At 55.7% G+C, this 16,235-nt stretch overlaps 2 protein-coding genes and 1 non-coding gene across 4 annotated transcripts; all 3 read left to right on the plus strand.

Moving 5' to 3' along the window:
• The first annotated feature begins 3,692 nt into the window (after positions 1-3,692).
• On the plus strand, positions 3,693-3,777 carry LOC142042984 (small nucleolar RNA SNORD45). The gene has a single exon (XR_012653901.1). It is a non-coding gene; the product is annotated as a small nucleolar RNA SNORD45 (small nucleolar RNA).
• A 958-nt stretch (positions 3,778-4,735) lies between these two features.
• Positions 4,736-9,620, plus strand: LOC142042636 (ciliary microtubule associated protein 1A-like). 2 transcript variants are annotated; one of them, XM_075052765.1, is made up of 8 exons: positions 4,745-4,977; positions 5,065-5,190; positions 5,989-6,189; positions 6,410-6,511; positions 6,870-6,991; positions 7,420-7,560; positions 8,377-8,481; positions 9,272-9,620. In XM_075052765.1, the coding sequence occupies exons 1-7, from the start codon at positions 4,959-4,961 to the stop codon at positions 8,461-8,463; spliced, it is 798 nt and encodes a 265-aa protein (XP_074908866.1). In that variant the 5' UTR covers positions 4,745-4,958; the 3' UTR covers positions 8,464-8,481; positions 9,272-9,620. The 2 variants fall into 2 exon arrangements, with proteins under 2 accessions (XP_074908865.1, XP_074908866.1); XM_075052764.1 differs by lacking the exons at positions 8,377-8,481; positions 9,272-9,620 and having other exon boundaries at positions 4,736-5,190; positions 7,420-7,758.
• Positions 9,621-11,579: 1,959 nt separating this feature from the next.
• Positions 11,580-14,945, plus strand: LOC142042620 (E3 ubiquitin-protein ligase PHF7-like). The gene is given in 7 exon segments (XM_075052726.1): positions 11,580-12,306; positions 12,640-12,731; positions 12,824-12,925; positions 13,205-13,329; positions 13,561-13,800; positions 13,802-13,933; positions 14,157-14,945. Coding segments are annotated over 7 exon segments (852 nt in total). The 5' UTR covers positions 11,580-12,263; the 3' UTR covers positions 14,275-14,945.
• The last annotated feature ends 1,290 nt before the right edge of the window (positions 14,946-16,235 follow it).

The raw sequence follows: 16,235 nt of genomic DNA on the forward strand, positions 1-16,235 counted from the left end.
TTTCCAAGCTGTTTCTGGAGGAACATGCAACTGAGCGGAGTCTTCAGAAAAGGTTAGTTGTGCATTCAACTTACAAAGTGTGTCCTGTCCAAGCAGTGGTAACGGGCATTCTGGCATATAGAGAAATTCATGAGTTAATTTAGTATCACCAATTGAACACTCCATAGGTTTTAAAAATGGTCTTAAGGTTTTTTGCCCTGTCACACCAACAACATTTATTTTAGTTTTACTTAAGGGACCCTCACAACTAGTTACTACAGAACGTGAGGCTCCACTATCAACTAAAAAATGTGTTGTCTCATTCCCCAGCTTAACTGGAACTAGAGGATCGGCTGGGGAGATTTTAGTAGATTCCTCTGGTCCCCTTCAGTCTAACCCGATTTTTGTCATTACTTTAATAGCCTCCTCTTTCCTTTTTCCCTTATCATTAGGGAGATTAGGGCATTCCTTTTTCCAGTGTCCCTCCTATCCACAGTATGTGCATTGATTTGCTCCTAAAGGGACGTTGTAATTTCCTCTGTCATAACTTCCCCGTCCTCTTCTCCCTTGAAATCCACCTCTTCCACGTCCCCTTCCTTGCCCTCTGCTTCTCCCATCATTTAGGGCAGCTACAAGGGATGCCTGAATTTTGGCAAGTCCTCATTTTTCCTTCTCAGCCTCCTCATCTCGATTATTCTATACTTTATATGTAATGGATAATAACTATGAAATTGTCATTCCATTTGCCCCTTCTGCTTTTTGCAATTTTTTTCTAATATCTGTTGCAGCTTGACTGATAAACGACATATTAAACAACTTTAAATTGCTGGGACCTTCTGGCTCTAAATCAGTCCCTTTTTGTGCCACTCCGCACAATCTCTCATAGAAAGCAGAAGGGGTATCTTTATCCCTTTGTCTTATTTCATATAATTTGGATAATATGCATGCCTTCAGGATTGCTTTACTGTGATCCAACCACCTATTTCCAATTTAATAAATCAGGGGTGGTAAATGGTACATGTACGTATACTGGTGTTGCTTCTGGTCCCACTGCTTGTCTAGGTGGAGCCTCTACTATAGGTTTCTGTTGTCTTGTTCTTCCTGAGACTGGACTCGTATTATCACTTTCTTCATCCCTTGAACTATTCACTTCTAAGTTCTTGTAGGGGGGGATATTAGTAATTGTACATCCTCTTTATTTTCTCCTCTCTCAGATTTCCCACACCCACATCCAGTACAACATGATTTGGTTCCTTTTTCCTTTTTTTGTTAGCTTTCAACGCATATATAGCAATTTGTCACTAACCCTAACCCCCTACTTCTTCCCTAATCTTGGCAGTTCCAAGTGGTTCTTCGAGGTTTATTGACCCAACCACAATCTATTACCTTTTCTGACATAAACATAAAGCCTCATTGTCTAGCAGTTAGTTCCTAAACCCTAAATCATGTCTAGTCGTTGTTTCCCTATTTTAAATTTTAAGAGATGGGGGCTGTACACAGGACTTTAGCAGCTCTCTGGTTATTTCAAACATATTATACATATTACTTGATAATATTTTTATTGAGGGTAGCAACCGCCATGTCCCGGGTGGGGAGTTAGGGGTCGGGCACGTGCTCCCCAGCCCCTTCTCTCTTGCCCTGCAGTCCACCGTGACGCACAAGCGGGAGCTACTTTGTTAGTTCCCCTGGGCCTGGGGTGGGTTTTGGCATGTATTATCGGAGCGTAAATCTGAAGGAGGTCAGTTTAGCTCTAGAATTACCGAGGCCTGGGAAACGAGCTTTGCGTTGCTCCTTTACCTGCAAGGAGGCTGTAGCTGTGTTTCCACGTGGCTCCCTTGATAGGAGCCTGTACCGAATCTGGGCACAGCACTGCCCTGTGCTTGCTGTGGGGTTGATAAACACTGCAACGAGCAGCATCAGTTTTAGAGGCGTTGGTTACCAGACGTAGCCTCCAACAATTGGATTCCAGTTCCACAAGGTGAAAAACGTCAGCAATGGCTTATGTCAGAGCATCCCCAAGTAACTGGAGGCACTCTTGCTTATGACTGTTGTTGCTGTGCTGAAAACCCACGGGTTGAAGTACTGCCTCAAGATAGCACAGATGGCAATATGAGATATAGATCTATAGGTATGTGCATATAAGAAATCCCTTCCCAGTGCAGCTTCCGATTGGGGCAGCTTTGGCACTTGAGTTTTGTTAAATGTTAGACTTGTTCTTTTTGAGACTCATGGTGATTTGAGCAGTAACTTGGGTGCCAAGGTAGTAACCGATGATCCGAAGTGAACTGGTACCTTACCACTTGCATGTGCTTCATTTGACGTTGAGCTTGATGCTTCTAGACTAGAAAATAGAGGGGAGGAAGGAAACGTAGTAGCGTAGGCGTATACACGCACACATGCCTGTAGGTATGTCCAGGTGTGCGTAATGCAGGTCATATTCATGAGCGGTTCATACATCCAAGGTTGTTAACGGGATAGGAAGCATGTGACGTGCTGCAAACTTTGTAAATGTTAACTACGGCATTTCCATTGCTCTGTTTTGATGCTGCGCTTATCTGATTAAGGACTAAAATAATGTCCTGCTTAGGGTGACAGTCCCTCAGAGTGTTTGAGGATGAGGGGTATTACCTGGGGGCGAACAGCAGTGGCTCTTGTGGGACAGCTGTGCCAAATGAAGGCAGATGAAGTTCTGGCGTTCATCAAATCACGCCAGCACAGGTCACGATCCTCGTCTCCTGTCAACCCTCAGCATGTCCAGGTAAAGCGAACAGGGTAGCTGTTGAAACAACCACCTTTAATTAACAATCTTGATAACTGCTGACTAGGGAACCGGGTGCTGTTGGATACCAATGGCAAAAACTATTTCACCACCTAATAAAAAAAATAATAATGTAAGGGGCAAAACATTAGGATTCACATCCTAAAAGAGTTGTCAGATTTGGGAAAATTGTGCTTTTAATGTTCCTTAACTGGTGGTTGTGTCTGTGTTCCTGATGAATTTTGTAGCAGTCATCTTGAAATATTTCTTAGCTACAGGTTTTACTGGAGTTTTGTAGATAATTACTTGTGGATTTTACAATGCTTCTTGGTGTACGTTGAGGTGAAAGGTGTGTGTGGCCAGGGGAAGAGTAAAGGTTTGAATTTTATGGATATTTATACACACAGAAATAGACATTAGTGTATATTAAAATGTATTTAAATAATGATGTAATGATTACAGGAACCATATGTTTATGTAATACATACACTTTTTGTGTATGTGTAGTGGGTTTATGCTTTAGTACTATACAAAGGAAGTATTGTGGTAGTCAGTTCTTACGCTGCGTTCCTCAAATCTGCTGGTTCTTTCCTGTTTAACTTGAATTGTACTGGTCTGTTCATCAATTATTTATTTGGTGTGTGCCTTTCCCCTGAGAAAAAGGACTTGGTCCCGATCGTACTTGTTCACTGTAGCTATCTCCATGGCAGGTTAAATTTCTCACCATCTATTCTGTGTTTTAGTTTCCTTCTCACGCAAACCATGGTGACAAACAGTACCCAAAAGGCTCTGGTGCTTCCAGACAGTGGCTTGATGGCTTGCGTAACCTACCTCTAGCCCCATCCCACGGAACGTAGGAATGGTGTTACAAGTAAATAAGGTAGCGTCCTGCTTTAGGAAGAAAGTGTGTTGGACTTGAAAGCCTTGGGTAGGACAGGAGGAGCATGTCTTCTTGGGTCAGTGATGAGCCTTGGCATGTACTATGTGATCTAGAGTTGATGTCTGTCGCCACTTTAGCTCTAGAATTACTCTGAGACCCAGGAAGCTCCGGTTTCCTTAGGCTGTGACCTAAGGGAGTCGAGATAAAGACAGTTTAACAAGTGCCGGGAATAAAAAAGGAAACCAACTGATGTGACAGCAACCACCGACCACCTCTCACCAGCAGGCAGATGCCCAGCCATCTTGGTGCAGTGGCTGCCTTGGAAAGACTCCCCCAGTCGCGGTTTTCTTGCTGAGCATGACGCTACGTGGTACGGACCGTGGTACCCCTTCGGTCAGCTGGGGGCAGCTGTCTCTGCTGTGTCCCCTCCCAGCCAGCTCGCTGGGGCAGCAGAGTGAGAAACAGAGAAGACCTTGGTTCTGCATAAGCACTGCTCAGCAGTAGCTAAACATCGGTGTGCTGTCAACATTGAAAACAGCACCGTGCAGGGTGCGATGACAAAACAATTACCTGTATCCCAGCCAGGCCCAGTACAGAAACCCTTCTGTGCCCGCTCACGATTCTTATTCCTGTGAGAAACCCATGAAAAATAGGGCATTTGACTTATCGGGGAGAAATGTGAACACACTCCCGATCTCTGGCTGGCATCTCACTTTACTTGCATGATCTAGAAGGTACACACAAGTCTACGCGGTTTCTTCTGCACCTTGGGAAAGGGCTCTCTTGCCTCGATTTCCAGGGAGAAACTCCCCAAAGCGGCACCACAGAGGTATTCCTAAACCTCGCTAACTGCGAGCCCCCAGCAGCAAATTCTGCTGACTAACACCGGGCCCGACTCACCCTCCCTAGGAGGAAGACCGTAGATTAAGGGATGCCTGGAAAATAGGACACGAAAAAGAAGTTCCAGGTGTTCAAAGCTACCTTCATATTATTAGGTCAGCCCAACAGTATAAGAACACAAGGCTGCCAGATTAAACCCAGGAATCACATCAGTTTTTCCCTCGTTGCACGTTTCTGCCGTGCAGACCTCGTCAAGGTCTGGCCCTGCCAGCTGGACATCCCCAGCTCCCCGTCAGCCGTATGATGCAACAGCCCATACGACAGGCGCCCGGAGCTCTATGACGTCACTGGGCGTCTCCGTGACGAGCCGAGGCCTCTCCCCAAGGCCACCTGGCAGCCGAGACCACAACCTCTCCTGTGTGATCGCTGCCTGCCCTCGCTCTCGCCGTGCTCTGCGACCGAGAGGTGCAGCGGCCGACAAGCTCATCCGCACCCAGTCCGATGGCCAAGATGGAGAAAGGTGAAGCGTTGCTGCTCCTCCCAGGGAGGTTTCACGCCGGGTCTCCACCAGGGAAGCCCCTCGGCAACTCTCCCGCTCTTGCCACAGGCTCGGTAGCCGCCTCCGACGTGGACGGAGCCTGGGTGGGCACCTGGAGACCTCATCGCCCACGCGGCCTCATCATGGCCCAGTTCACCAGCCCGGGACCCAAGTACTCGATCCCCGGGACAACAGGTAAAACCACCGTCGCAAGCGGGGTGCACCACATCCGCTGCCTCCAGGGGACAAGCAGCCACGGCTCCGTTCCCCGTTGCTCCAAGCCTCCATGCTCTCAGCTGCAGCAAGGACGCAGGCGGGCCAGAGGAAGGCTCAGGCTGCTCTGGGGAAAGCCCGGGAAAAGAGCTGCCGGACTCTGCTGAGCACAGAGGTGGCCATAGCAGCGCAGGAGGAAGCTTCTTCTCTGTCTTTGCTCCGAACTTGCTGCTCCCACCTCATCCTTTCCTTCTTCTCTTCTTTTTCTTCTCCTCCTTCTCTTCTCCTCTTCTCCGCCTCCTTCTTCATCTTCTCCTATTCTACTTCATCTTCTCTTCCTATTCTTCTCCCCCGTTTTCATCTTCTCTTCTTCTCCTTCAACACCACCTTCTCCTTCACCACCTTCTTCTCCTTCACTTTCTTCTTCTCCTCCATAATAGCAGTAAGGTTTCAATTTCTTTCCCACTGGGGCTGCGGGAAAGCAAAATGTGACAGAGGCGATCTTTACATTTGCTTTTAGTTAGCATAGCAACGGTTTGGGGATTTAATACTTCATAACAATTGCATTTTGGTGGTATTCTGATTACTTGCACAGTGCCTACACTGTTCTTGCCGGAAGTCATTGTACCATTGTATTGGCCTGCCGGTATCATTCTTGGAGGACAAAAACCACACAGGAAGGGAAATTCTTGTGGCCAGCAACTCCAGCTACTCCACTTAGAAAGTAGCTTTAAATATGGAGTTGCAGGCAGGCGTCCTTTCACAGGCTTTTCTTCCTAGGTTACCTGGTTCACAATCCCACCAAAACCAAAGCCCCAGCGTACACTTTCCAAAGGGCCAAACCTCCCGGCGCAGACAGTTGCTCTCCGGGCCCTCGGTACTACGTCCAGCCCTCCATCACCAGGAACGGGAAGTACGTGGCTCCGGCACAGCACATGGGCGGACTTCCCAAGATAACGACCGAGGTCACCCCTGGACCAAGTGAGTACCGTTTCGCCAGCACTTCTTCCAGGCGACACAAGCAGCACGCCTGCCTTTTTGCCCTGTGCTACCGGGGCACAAAACCATCAGCTCGCGTCCCGAAGGAGCTTCAGAGGTTTCCAGGCAGAAGGCAAACGTGGCTGAGCACCTCCTCCTGACCTTTCCTCTTTGGCTTGAGGAAGAGAGCCCGGCTTCCCTGCTTTTCTCTGCTTCTCCCTAGGTGACTACTCCACCGACAAGGCCAACCAACACCTCTACAAATGCGCGCCGGCGCCGTCCATGGCCTTCCGGCACAAGGCCGTCAAAACCGATGAAACTCCAGGTAAGGGAACTCGGGGAAATACACACGCTTGCAGCCCGCCTGTCCTCCAGGGAAAACCTGCCGGGCAGCTTTTTTGACAGGCCTAGCAAAAAGCCTACACAGCAGGGCGCAAGGGTCTCTTGACGAGCTTGCTTGATGTCCCGGAGCACCAGCTTCTCCCATCCCACAAAAGAACCGGCAACTCGGGCTTGGAGCTGCCGACACACGCCACGTGCGACAAAAGACGGAGGCGTTGGGAGAGGGGCGAGACATCCTTCAAGCTCCTCGCAGCAGGCTTGGCAGGCTGCTTCTCTCCCACCCAGGCGCTGCTCCTCTCCCTGCCGGACTCACACACGCTCTCTTCCCGTTCCCCTTCCAGGTCCTGGCACCTACACCCTGCCCAGGCTGGTGGGACCCAACACAGCCTACACCCACGCCAGCCCCTGCTACTCCATGAAAGGGAAGAGGAAGCACAACGGCTTTGCTGAAGACCTCGCCAAGGTGAGCTACGCTTCTCTGCTGTCTCGCAGCTGCTCTCCTCAGGGCCGGAGGGCTCCGACGCCGGCTGCAGCCTCTCTTCACGCCCACTTCCCTGCACCAGCAGCAAACCCCAAGAAGCCGTGGGTCCCGTGGCTCTCCTGCTGCCAACAGCAACGCCGACACCCGCAGTCCCTCGCTTTCCAACACTAACAGTTTTGGTGGGGCAAAACTCATCGGCACTAATGGGAATCTCCCTCTCCTCTGCGAAATCTGCCTCTCTGCAGGGGAACAGGAGGGGCCCTTGTTCCAATCGCTCCGTGCCTCTCACGCCACTTCTCTGGCCAGCCAGCTCAACTAGCGCAGCCCGCGTGGGCACCCGGCAAGAATCAACTTTTGTTGTTCTTGTTTGCTGCCTTTTGTACCCAACAACCTCCCTGCCTCTCTTACAGACGCCAGGTCCTGCTGCATTCCCCAAGGTGGAAGTGGACACCTACAAAAAAAGGGCTCCCATGTACACGATGGGAAGCAAAAGTGGAATTGGAGGTGACAAAACAGTGAAGCCAGGACCGGCAGACTACTGCCCGGGAAAGGTAAGGCAGCCTGCCCAAATCTCCTCCCCTGCTTTGCAACAACCAGCCCTTAAGCATCTCCCCCTTCCAACGGGGCTTCTCAGAACTCCAGACCACCTTACTGGAGTGACAAACCGCAGGACAGCAGGCCTGCTCCCTTGCCTTGGCCCAAAGCCGAGCAGAGTGAGGCCAAAGAACACATCTTTGCCTCTGCACTAGCTCAGGCGCTCAATGCTGACACGTGCTCGCACATTACAAGCTCTTCAGGAGGACACACTGCTGCAGAAGGCACAAGCAGAGCCAAGGGCAGACCCTTCTCATGCAGGGGGGATCACCTGGGAGGGCAGGGGCATGTAGCAAAGTCTGGCTGGAGCTAGAAGGGCTCTGGACTTGGAGCAAGTGCCAGTGCCAGCTCAGCTCCAGCCATGAGCTTGCCCTGCCAGACGGAGTGGGCACGTCGCTCCATTTTGTGTCAAACCGAAGCTCTTTGCTTTGAGCAGCCTTCTGAAAACACTCGAGGGATGGATTTTACCTGCCCCTAGCCCCTTTTTTTTTCTCTTGCCTTTATATGCCTCTCCAAAAAGGGAGAAATGCCAATCAGTAACAGCAGCAGACCATTAGAGATGTCCTGATCACACAGGAGGTTTCCAGCAAGTGTGCCACTGGCACAGGGGGAGTTAGCTGAAAGTGCCCGGGCACGCACACAGCAATGCACGGCAAACGGCAAATGCACGGCCATCAACTTGTTATGCCAGACGGCCTTCGCCGAAGACAAAAGTCTTCTTGCGAACAAGGCACCACGGTCACCTTTTTTTCTTCTCGCTTTTCCCCTTCCAGGTGACGCTGATCAAGCCCCAGGCCCCTGCTCCCACTTTTGGACTCCGCCATTCCCTCTACACAACTCCTCTACTGTCTCTGCAGTAAAACAACATACCCCCAAAGGTCTGGTCTGTTCACCTTCAGCTGTGGCGAGGGGGGGTGCGCGAGGGCGAGGAAGGTGAAGGTGCTGGTCAACTACCACCGGCACACGAGCGGAGAGGTTCGTAGCCGGGGTGCGGATCATCAGGGAGAGCAGCAAGAGAGGAACCTGCAGCCCAAGGCGACGGCTGCATCCCGGGAGCACGGCTGTTTGACGCAGCCCATGCCAAGGCATCCTGCCTGCCGGGGGGGGTTCAAAAGCACGCGCAATACTCGCTCGCTCCATCAGACTGCACGGCAGCCTTGCAATGAAGGCAATCTGGGAAGCGGGAGCCAGGTGGGAAGCTGGAGCTGTGGGATCTGGTGGTGTGAGCCCAGCCCTGAGTGGTACAGCAGGGAGTGACAGTCGGTCGTTCCACCAGTCGCCGCCGTGCAGTATAGGACCCGCAGCAGGCGGCTTTGGGGCCTGGATGGCGTCACCCGTCGTCCTGAGACATAGGCAAAGCCTCTGCTTATGTCCTAATGAAAGAGGAGCCCAAGCACCCCTCGGGAGTCTGTAGATACCGAGAGGAGTGAGAGTGACGGCAACGAACGGGCCTGAAGCATGTCCCCCCGTCTTAGAGGTGCTTCTTTGCCGAGAGAGGCAGGGCACGAGGCGGCGATGGTTGTGTGTAGAAGTGTGCCAGGGAGCTCTGCCTCTGCGTAGGAGAGTGGCCCGGTCCTCCGGTGCCAGGAGGAGCATCCATCCCAGGGGTGCAGAAGTCTGGAGGAGGCTCGGACTGCAGGGGTTTACAGGAGAGCCTCCTGCCAGCAGGGAATTTGGGAGATGCTTTGGCAGGGCTTCCGAAGGGCTGATACAAAGACGACAATTCCTGGTGCCGGAAGGTCAGTGCTGTATCCCCACCTTTGAGTGAGATGAAGGTGCTGATGCAGGGGCAAGCACTGTGCTTTCCCAGTGCCTGCCTCAGCGCTGGAGAGGACGGTCAAATCCTGCCACCTGTGTTTTCCTCCAGGAACAGGCCCAGCTAGATGAGAGGCTTGATGTGGCCTCTCGTGGCATTCTGGAGCAAATATTTGAGACAGAGTCACAGGAACTTGGAACCACAGGTACGTGAGCTCTTCCACAGAAGGCTGGTGTCACGTGGCTACAGTGAATGGTGGGGTTTAAAACCCAAGGAGAGTTGTGCAAGGCAAATCCCAGGATCAGAGCCTTGGAGTACAAGGGAGGAATTTTTGTCTTGTTCAGGAAGTTCCTGGGCTGGATGTCACCAAGGCAGGCGCAGGCAGGGCAGTCGTGCACTCGGGTCATACCAGGGAGGAGAGAGCAGAGACAGCACTCTGGCACCCAGGATTAGTAACAACAATTTCTGCTCTCAACTGGGGCTGGGTCAATGTGCAAGTACAGTACTGACCCAGATATGAAAAGGAGTGTTGATACAAGATGCTTTACATCTTGTGTTGCGAGAAGAACAGAGTGTCCTTGCTTTGCTGACTAGTGGTGGATAAGAAAACCTGTATGTTGCAAAATGTGTAAGATAGATAGCAGAGGAAATTGCTTTTGGTTGACCTTGCAATTCCCTGGGAAGATGAGAACCTTAGGCCCTTTTAGATAATTGAGCTTAAAAGCATCAATATGTGGCTTGTGTTAAAAGAATGAAAATCAAGAAAAGATAGATATTAGAGTTACTAATGAACATTCTTCAGGATAAGTTGTATCAAAACATGTAAAGTGTCCCACTGTGCAGAATCACTAGAAGAGAATGAACTAGCAGACAAGCCAGGAAGATTAACAAAGACCACCAGAGGACCCCTGAAGACCACCAAATATCTCGACGGCGCCTGCACCGAGGGCATTTACAAATATCATCGATATCCTGGAATTCAGATTAATATGTTAATTACTTCCAGGAAAAATCATGAATATGTATATTCATTTTGTATATAATCTCAACTGTTGAAAGAATTGGTGTGCATGATAGGCGGAACGATCCCCTGTGCATCCAGTGCTGCAATAAAGAACGCCTGCCGCCCCTAGACCCTTCTCTGAGGAGGAGTCTGGAAAGCGAGGGGGTCTGCTCTGAACCTCCTGACTCAACGGGAGGGATCTCCTTATTCCCTCAGTTGATGTATATGGTTACACGGTTTACAGAAGTAGTCTTATGCCAGTTCCTGTTGTGAGAAACCCTGCCACCTACTACCACGCCTCCCCAGTTCAGTTGGCTTCTGTCATGAATAAAATCTTCAACCGATCGTTTGGTGTCGTTTCACCTTCATTTAGCCCGAGGGAATTTCGAATTCAACACGACTCCCTGGTCTGTCCAGTCTGGGTCATGACAGGCCCTCACGGCTCGCCCCCCAAAATCACGCGCCCCGGCCCCAGCGACTTTTGACACGCTTCAACTCTGCCTCCTTCTCGACAAGCCTATAACCCATTTCCCATCCTCATTGCCCAGGTGAGTGAGAATTGGGGCAAAGTGGCAAAGCTCCTTTCCCTGGAAAGTTGAGGTCGGTGTCACGACTGTCTTTGTGACATGAAGAATTCTGCAGCTTGTGTTTCTACAGTAGCCAAAGGCCATTCCCGTTCCCCAGCTCCGGGTCCTGTTCTCTGACGTGATTGCTGCTGCACCAGCTGAAGGCTTCCTTCTTGCAGAACAAGCCAAGAAATCCTTTTTAAGAGAGACTGCAAACACCTGGTCAGGAACGTGCTCCTCAGAGCTCAGGAGAGCCAGAGCAGTACCTGTTACTCAGGGCTTGAGTCCCGTCAGACGCCCTTTAGAGCAAAAAACCCACACGTGCTCTACGGCAAGGTAACAGGGGGCCTGGGAAATGTCAGTCATCCAAAAGGACTTCCCTCCCGTTGGAGACCAGCAAGTACCTTTCTAGTGCAGGAAGGAGAAGAGATGTGGTTGCAGAGTGACGGCTGATCAGCTCCGCGGAAGTTGGCACAGAGCTGGAAGGCTGAATCAAAGAATCATAGAATCCTTTGGGTTGGAAAAGAGCTTCAAGATCCTCAAGTCCAACCATCAACCATGCCCATGAAACCATGTCCTGAAGCACCCCCATCTACTCGCTTTTTGAATACCTCCAGGGATGGTGACTCAACCACTTCCCTGGGCAGCCTGTTCCAATGTCCGACAACCCTCTCAGTAAAGAAAGTTTCCTCATATCTGACCGCAATCTCCCTTGCCGCAACTTGAGGCCATTGCCTCTCGTCCTATCTCCAGCCACCTGACAGAAGAGACCAGCACCCACCTCACCACAACCCCCCTTCAGGTAGTTGTAGAGAGCGACAAGGTCTCCCCTCAGCCTCCTCTTCTCTAGACGAAACAGCCCCAGCTCCCTCAGCCGCCCCGGTGAGGTGGGTGCCGAGGGCTCGGGCCCCCGCCTCGGCACTTCGCAGCCACCCCGGTGAGGCGGTGGCCGCCTCAGAGCGGGCGGCAGGTGGCCGAGGGCGTCCCTGCCCGTCGTCGGGGCGCACGCGGGCCAGCGGTGCTGATGTCACAGTGGCCACTGTGACCCGCGGGGGCAAGCCCACAAAAAGGAGCGCTGGGCACAGGCCGCCCGTCAGTGCGACCTGGTGAGGTGAGGAGAGGGCAGGGGAGGGACGGGGCTGGTGCGGGGCTGCCGAGGGAGGAGGGGGGCCCCAGGCCTCGGGGCGCTGGGCCTGTGCTGCAAGCTCACCCGCCTCTGGCTTCTCCCTCGCCCGCGCCCCGCTTCTCCCTCAGAGTCAGCAGAGGAGCATTTGGAGGAGACGCCCGGCGCTGCTGGGACAGGGACTCTCCGAACGCTCACCGTTGACGTGCGCCATGTCCGCAAGGAAGCAGAAGGCCCCCGACTCGATGGAGCAGGGTGAGAGCAAAGTAGCCCTCCCGCGGCGTAGCAGAGGGCTCGTCGGGGCGGTCGGCGTGGGGCCGAGAGCGGTGGCAGGGGGAGGCAGGAGCTCCCCGACCACCCCGGGGCAGGGCCCCTCCTGTCCTCAGCCAGCGGGGCCCAGGCTGGGCAGTGGGCACCTGCTGGGACCCCCGTGCCTGCAATGCCCCCTTCCTCTCCAAGGCCTCCAGCCCTGCCCATCAGCCAGCTCGGCAGGGGCAGAGCAGGCCCTTGGGGGCAATCCCTCAGGGACGCTTCCCCCGGCCCCGCAGAGGTGCTCATTCCCGGTGGCGTTTGCTCTCTCCCCTCCAGCATGCCTGCTGTGTCGCCGGGCAGAGGCTGACCCGGCTCTCTGCGGGGACAAACTGGAGAAGCGAGGGCTCTGTGCCCACGTGTTTTGCCTGGTGAGTTACGCCGGGGCTCCCTCCAGCTTGCCGACAGGCAGTCCCTGCCACGCTCTCCTCAGCAGCAGCTCCTCCTCTTTTCTCTGCTGCAGTTTTTTGCCAGCGGGCTTTTTCGGCGAGGGGCCAGGGAAGCAGGACTCATGGGATTTCTCCCCGAGGATATTGAATGTACAATCGCGTGGGCAGCGCAGAAGGTGAGCACCTGACAGGACCGGGGAGATCTGTGCCGGGAGAGGTTTGCGGGAGCCTGGCCCGGACCCGAGAAAGAAATCCCAGCCCTTCCGGCCGGCTCTGGGGCAGGAGTCTTGCTCCCAGCAGCTCCACAGAGGCTCCAGCACAGGAGCCTCGTCCGACAGGCGCATCTGCGGGGTGTGACCCAGCAGCGGCCACATCCTGCGCCCTGCCCGGAGGCGTGGGGCTGGCCGTGGCGGCCCTGGGGCTGCCGCTGATGGGGGCTGCTCTGCTCTTTCCAGCACTGCTTCGTCTGTGGCGAGAGCGGGGCCGCCATCCTCTGCCAGGAAACAGGCTGCGACCGCAGCTTCCATCTCCCCTGTGCCGTGGAGGGTGGATGCGTCACCCAATTCTTTAGGCTCTACAGGTAAGGGCAGCTGGCCCCCACAGGGGAGGCTGCTTGCTTTCAATCCTCTTCCTGCCAGCATCAGCCAAACAGGGAAGGAACCCGCAGTGACATTTCAGAACAGCCAGTCTCAGGCATAGCCACAGCCAGACAAGGTCTGGGGCTCCTTCACACCTCGTCTCCCCTCCTTGCCGCCACTGGGGAAGGAGCCAGCCCTTCTCTCCTCGCCCATCCCTTTCCTCTTGCCCCCAGGGCCTTCTGCTGGGAGCACCGCCCAGAGCAGGCAGTGGAGGCGGCTCCGGAGGAGAACACCACCTGCCTCATCTGCCTGGACCTTGTGGAGGAGAGAAAGTCCTACGGCACCATGGTGTGCCCAGCGTGCAGACACGCCTGGTTCCACAGGGGCTGCATCCAGGTAGGAGCCGTTCCCTCGCCCCCGGGATTTGCTCGCCCCCGGAGCACGGCAGGCGCTCGGCAGCACCAGGGCCTCACTCGTGCCCCTTACGTTTCTCCTCCTGCAGGCACAGGCTCTGTGCGCCGGCATTTTGTTCCAGTGCCCACTTTGTAGAGATACGGAGCACTTTCTCTCAGACATGATCACCATGGGGATCCGAGTCCCCATCAGGTTGGTGTCCTTCTGGCCGGCTCACAAGACAGGAGGCTGCAAGCGCTGTGCCGCGCCAGGGGCTGCCCCAGCAGTCCTTCCTGGCCCTCCGCTGTCCCGCGAGTCTGGGCTTCAGCTTCACGGAGGAGCTGGAAACAGGCGGGGGGGGGCGGCGAGCAGGGACGCCCTGCATCTCCCTTATGCCGGGGCAGCAGGGGCTCATCCATTCTCCTTTCTCCATCAGACTGCCGTCATGGGAGAACAGGCATCAATACGCAGAGCTAGGCGAGAGGCACAGCCGCTGCGATGCCAGGGAGTGCCTTTGTCCCGGAGGCAGGGAGCAGGCAGAGCAAGAGGGGTAAGTTGCCAAAGCTGCACCCCGGGGCTCTGTACGGGAACCCTGTCTCGCCAAGGGCTCGAGGCGCAAGGACCGAGACCGAGAGCTCGGCCGGACAATCCCGTGCTGCGGTCACTTTGTCCTCCCAGCCATGAACCCCTTTGCTTCCCCAGGCCCTGGCAACTGCTCCTGTGCTGCTCCTGCGCTGCCGAGGGCACCCACAGACGCTGCTCCGACTTGAGGAGCAGCACGGACAGCTGGGAGTGCGACGCGTGTGCTGGCCTGGGCACCGGTAAGAGGCAAAGCGCCCGGCTGCCCCTGGGCTGGGGCCAGGGGCCAGGCAAGGCCTGGCAGCGGGAGCCCAGGGTGGGCCTGGCAGAGCCTCTCTGCTCTAGGAGGGCTGGGGGCACCGCTCTGGCCTATCCTGCCCCGGGCCTGGGGGCCGTGCCCTTGACCTTCCTGCTTCCCCTTACAGCCTCCAGTGCCAGCTCGGAGCTCGCCGGGCCCAGCACTGCCAGCCAGGCAGGATCGGGGCAATCGCTCAGGTCTCCGGCACCGGAGACCAGCAGCCCCAGCACCGCCAGCCAGCTGCCAGCAGGGTCCTCCTGCGGCTCCCCACCGTCGGAGACCAGCAGCCCCAGCACCGCCAGCCAGGCAGCATCGCGGTCCTGCGGCTCCCCGCCACTTCAGGGCAGCAGCCGCTCCAGCCCCCCTGGGCCCGTGCGGATGCGAGACCACTCCCGCTTGGAGTGGTCCCAACACCCCTACAGCCGGCCTGGAAGGTGCCATGACAGGAGCCGTGCGCCAGCACCAAGTGCTGAGAGCAGCACCCCCAGCCAGGCGGCGCCGGGGCCGTCCCACAGCTCCCCGGCACCCGAGACCAGCAGCCCCAGCACCGCCAGCCAGCTGCCAGCGGGGTCCTCCTCTGGCTCCCCACCGCTGGAAACCAGCAGCCCCAGCACTGGGAGGCAGGCGGCATTCAGGCCACCCCACGGCTCCCCGGCACCGCGGACCAGCAGCCCCGGCAATGGGGCATCAGGGCCGTCCCAAGGCTCCCCAGCGCTTGAGGGCAGCAGCCGCTCCAGCCCCCCTGGGCCCGACCGCGTGCGAAACAGCTCCCGCTTGCAACGCCGGGCCCAACACCCCTACAGCCGGCCCAGAAGACGCCGTGACAGGAGCCGTGCGCCAGCACCAAGTGCTGAGACCAGCACCCCCAGCCAGGCGGCGCCGGGGCCGTCCCACAGCTCCCCGGCACCCGAGACCAGCAGCACCAGCACTGCCAGCCAGCTGCCAGCGGGGTCCTCCTCTGGCTCCCCAGCGCTCGAGAGCAGCGGAAGCTCCAGCCCCCCTGGGCCCGTGCGGATGCGAGACCGCTCCCGCTTGCAACGCCGGGCCCAACATCCCTACAGCCGGCCCGGACGCCGCCACGGGACCAGCCGTGCGCCATCCCCGAGCGCTGGTCCTGATCCCCCTCCACCCGCACAATAAAGTTGGCCGTTAATCTCTGCGCTGGGACATTGCACGCTCATTCGTCGGCTTCCTCCTCCTCCTCCACCTCTCCCTTTCTTGGGGGGCAGCCGTAGGGGCTGGGCCCAGAGCGTTGTCCTCTCCCTGGCGGTTGGCAGCACCTTCCCCAGACCTCCCTCCTCGCGGGCTGGCCTTGGCCGGCTGCCCCGCGCCATGGCCGTGGGCTTCGGCTCTCTGCCCCCGCCGCCGGGAGGGTGGCCCGGCACGGCCCAGTCGGCACCACCGCCCATCTCCGGCAATGTGGGCTGTGCCCCCCGCAGACGGCACGGCCCTCACGGCTCGCCCCCCAAAATCACGCGCCCCGGCCCCAGCGACTTTTGACACGCTTCAACTCTGTCTCCTTCTCGATAAGGCTATAACCCATTTCCCACCCTTGTTGCCCAGGTTGGTGAGAATTGGGGCAAAGTGGCAAAGCTCCTTTCCCTGGAAAGTTGAGGTCGGTGTCACGACTGTCTTTGT

Source organism: Buteo buteo, chromosome 21 (genome assembly GCF_964188355.1).
Source record: "Buteo buteo chromosome 21, bButBut1.hap1.1, whole genome shotgun sequence".
NCBI classification, from domain to species: Eukaryota; Metazoa; Chordata; class Aves; order Accipitriformes; family Accipitridae; genus Buteo; species Buteo buteo.

Excerpts from the sequence above, each read along its gene's own strand:
- LOC142042636 (XM_075052764.1), top strand. The coding sequence starts at position 4,959 with ATGGCCAAGATGGAGAAAGGTGAAGCGTTGCTGCTCCTCCCAGGGAGG. Across the intron at positions 5,191-5,988 it reads CTCGATCCCCGGGACAACAG|GTTACCTGGTTCACAATCCC; the intron begins GTAAAACCACCG and ends TTTTCTTCCTAG. Across the intron at positions 6,512-6,869 it reads CAAAACCGATGAAACTCCAG|GTCCTGGCACCTACACCCTG; the intron begins GTAAGGGAACTC and ends TTCCCCTTCCAG.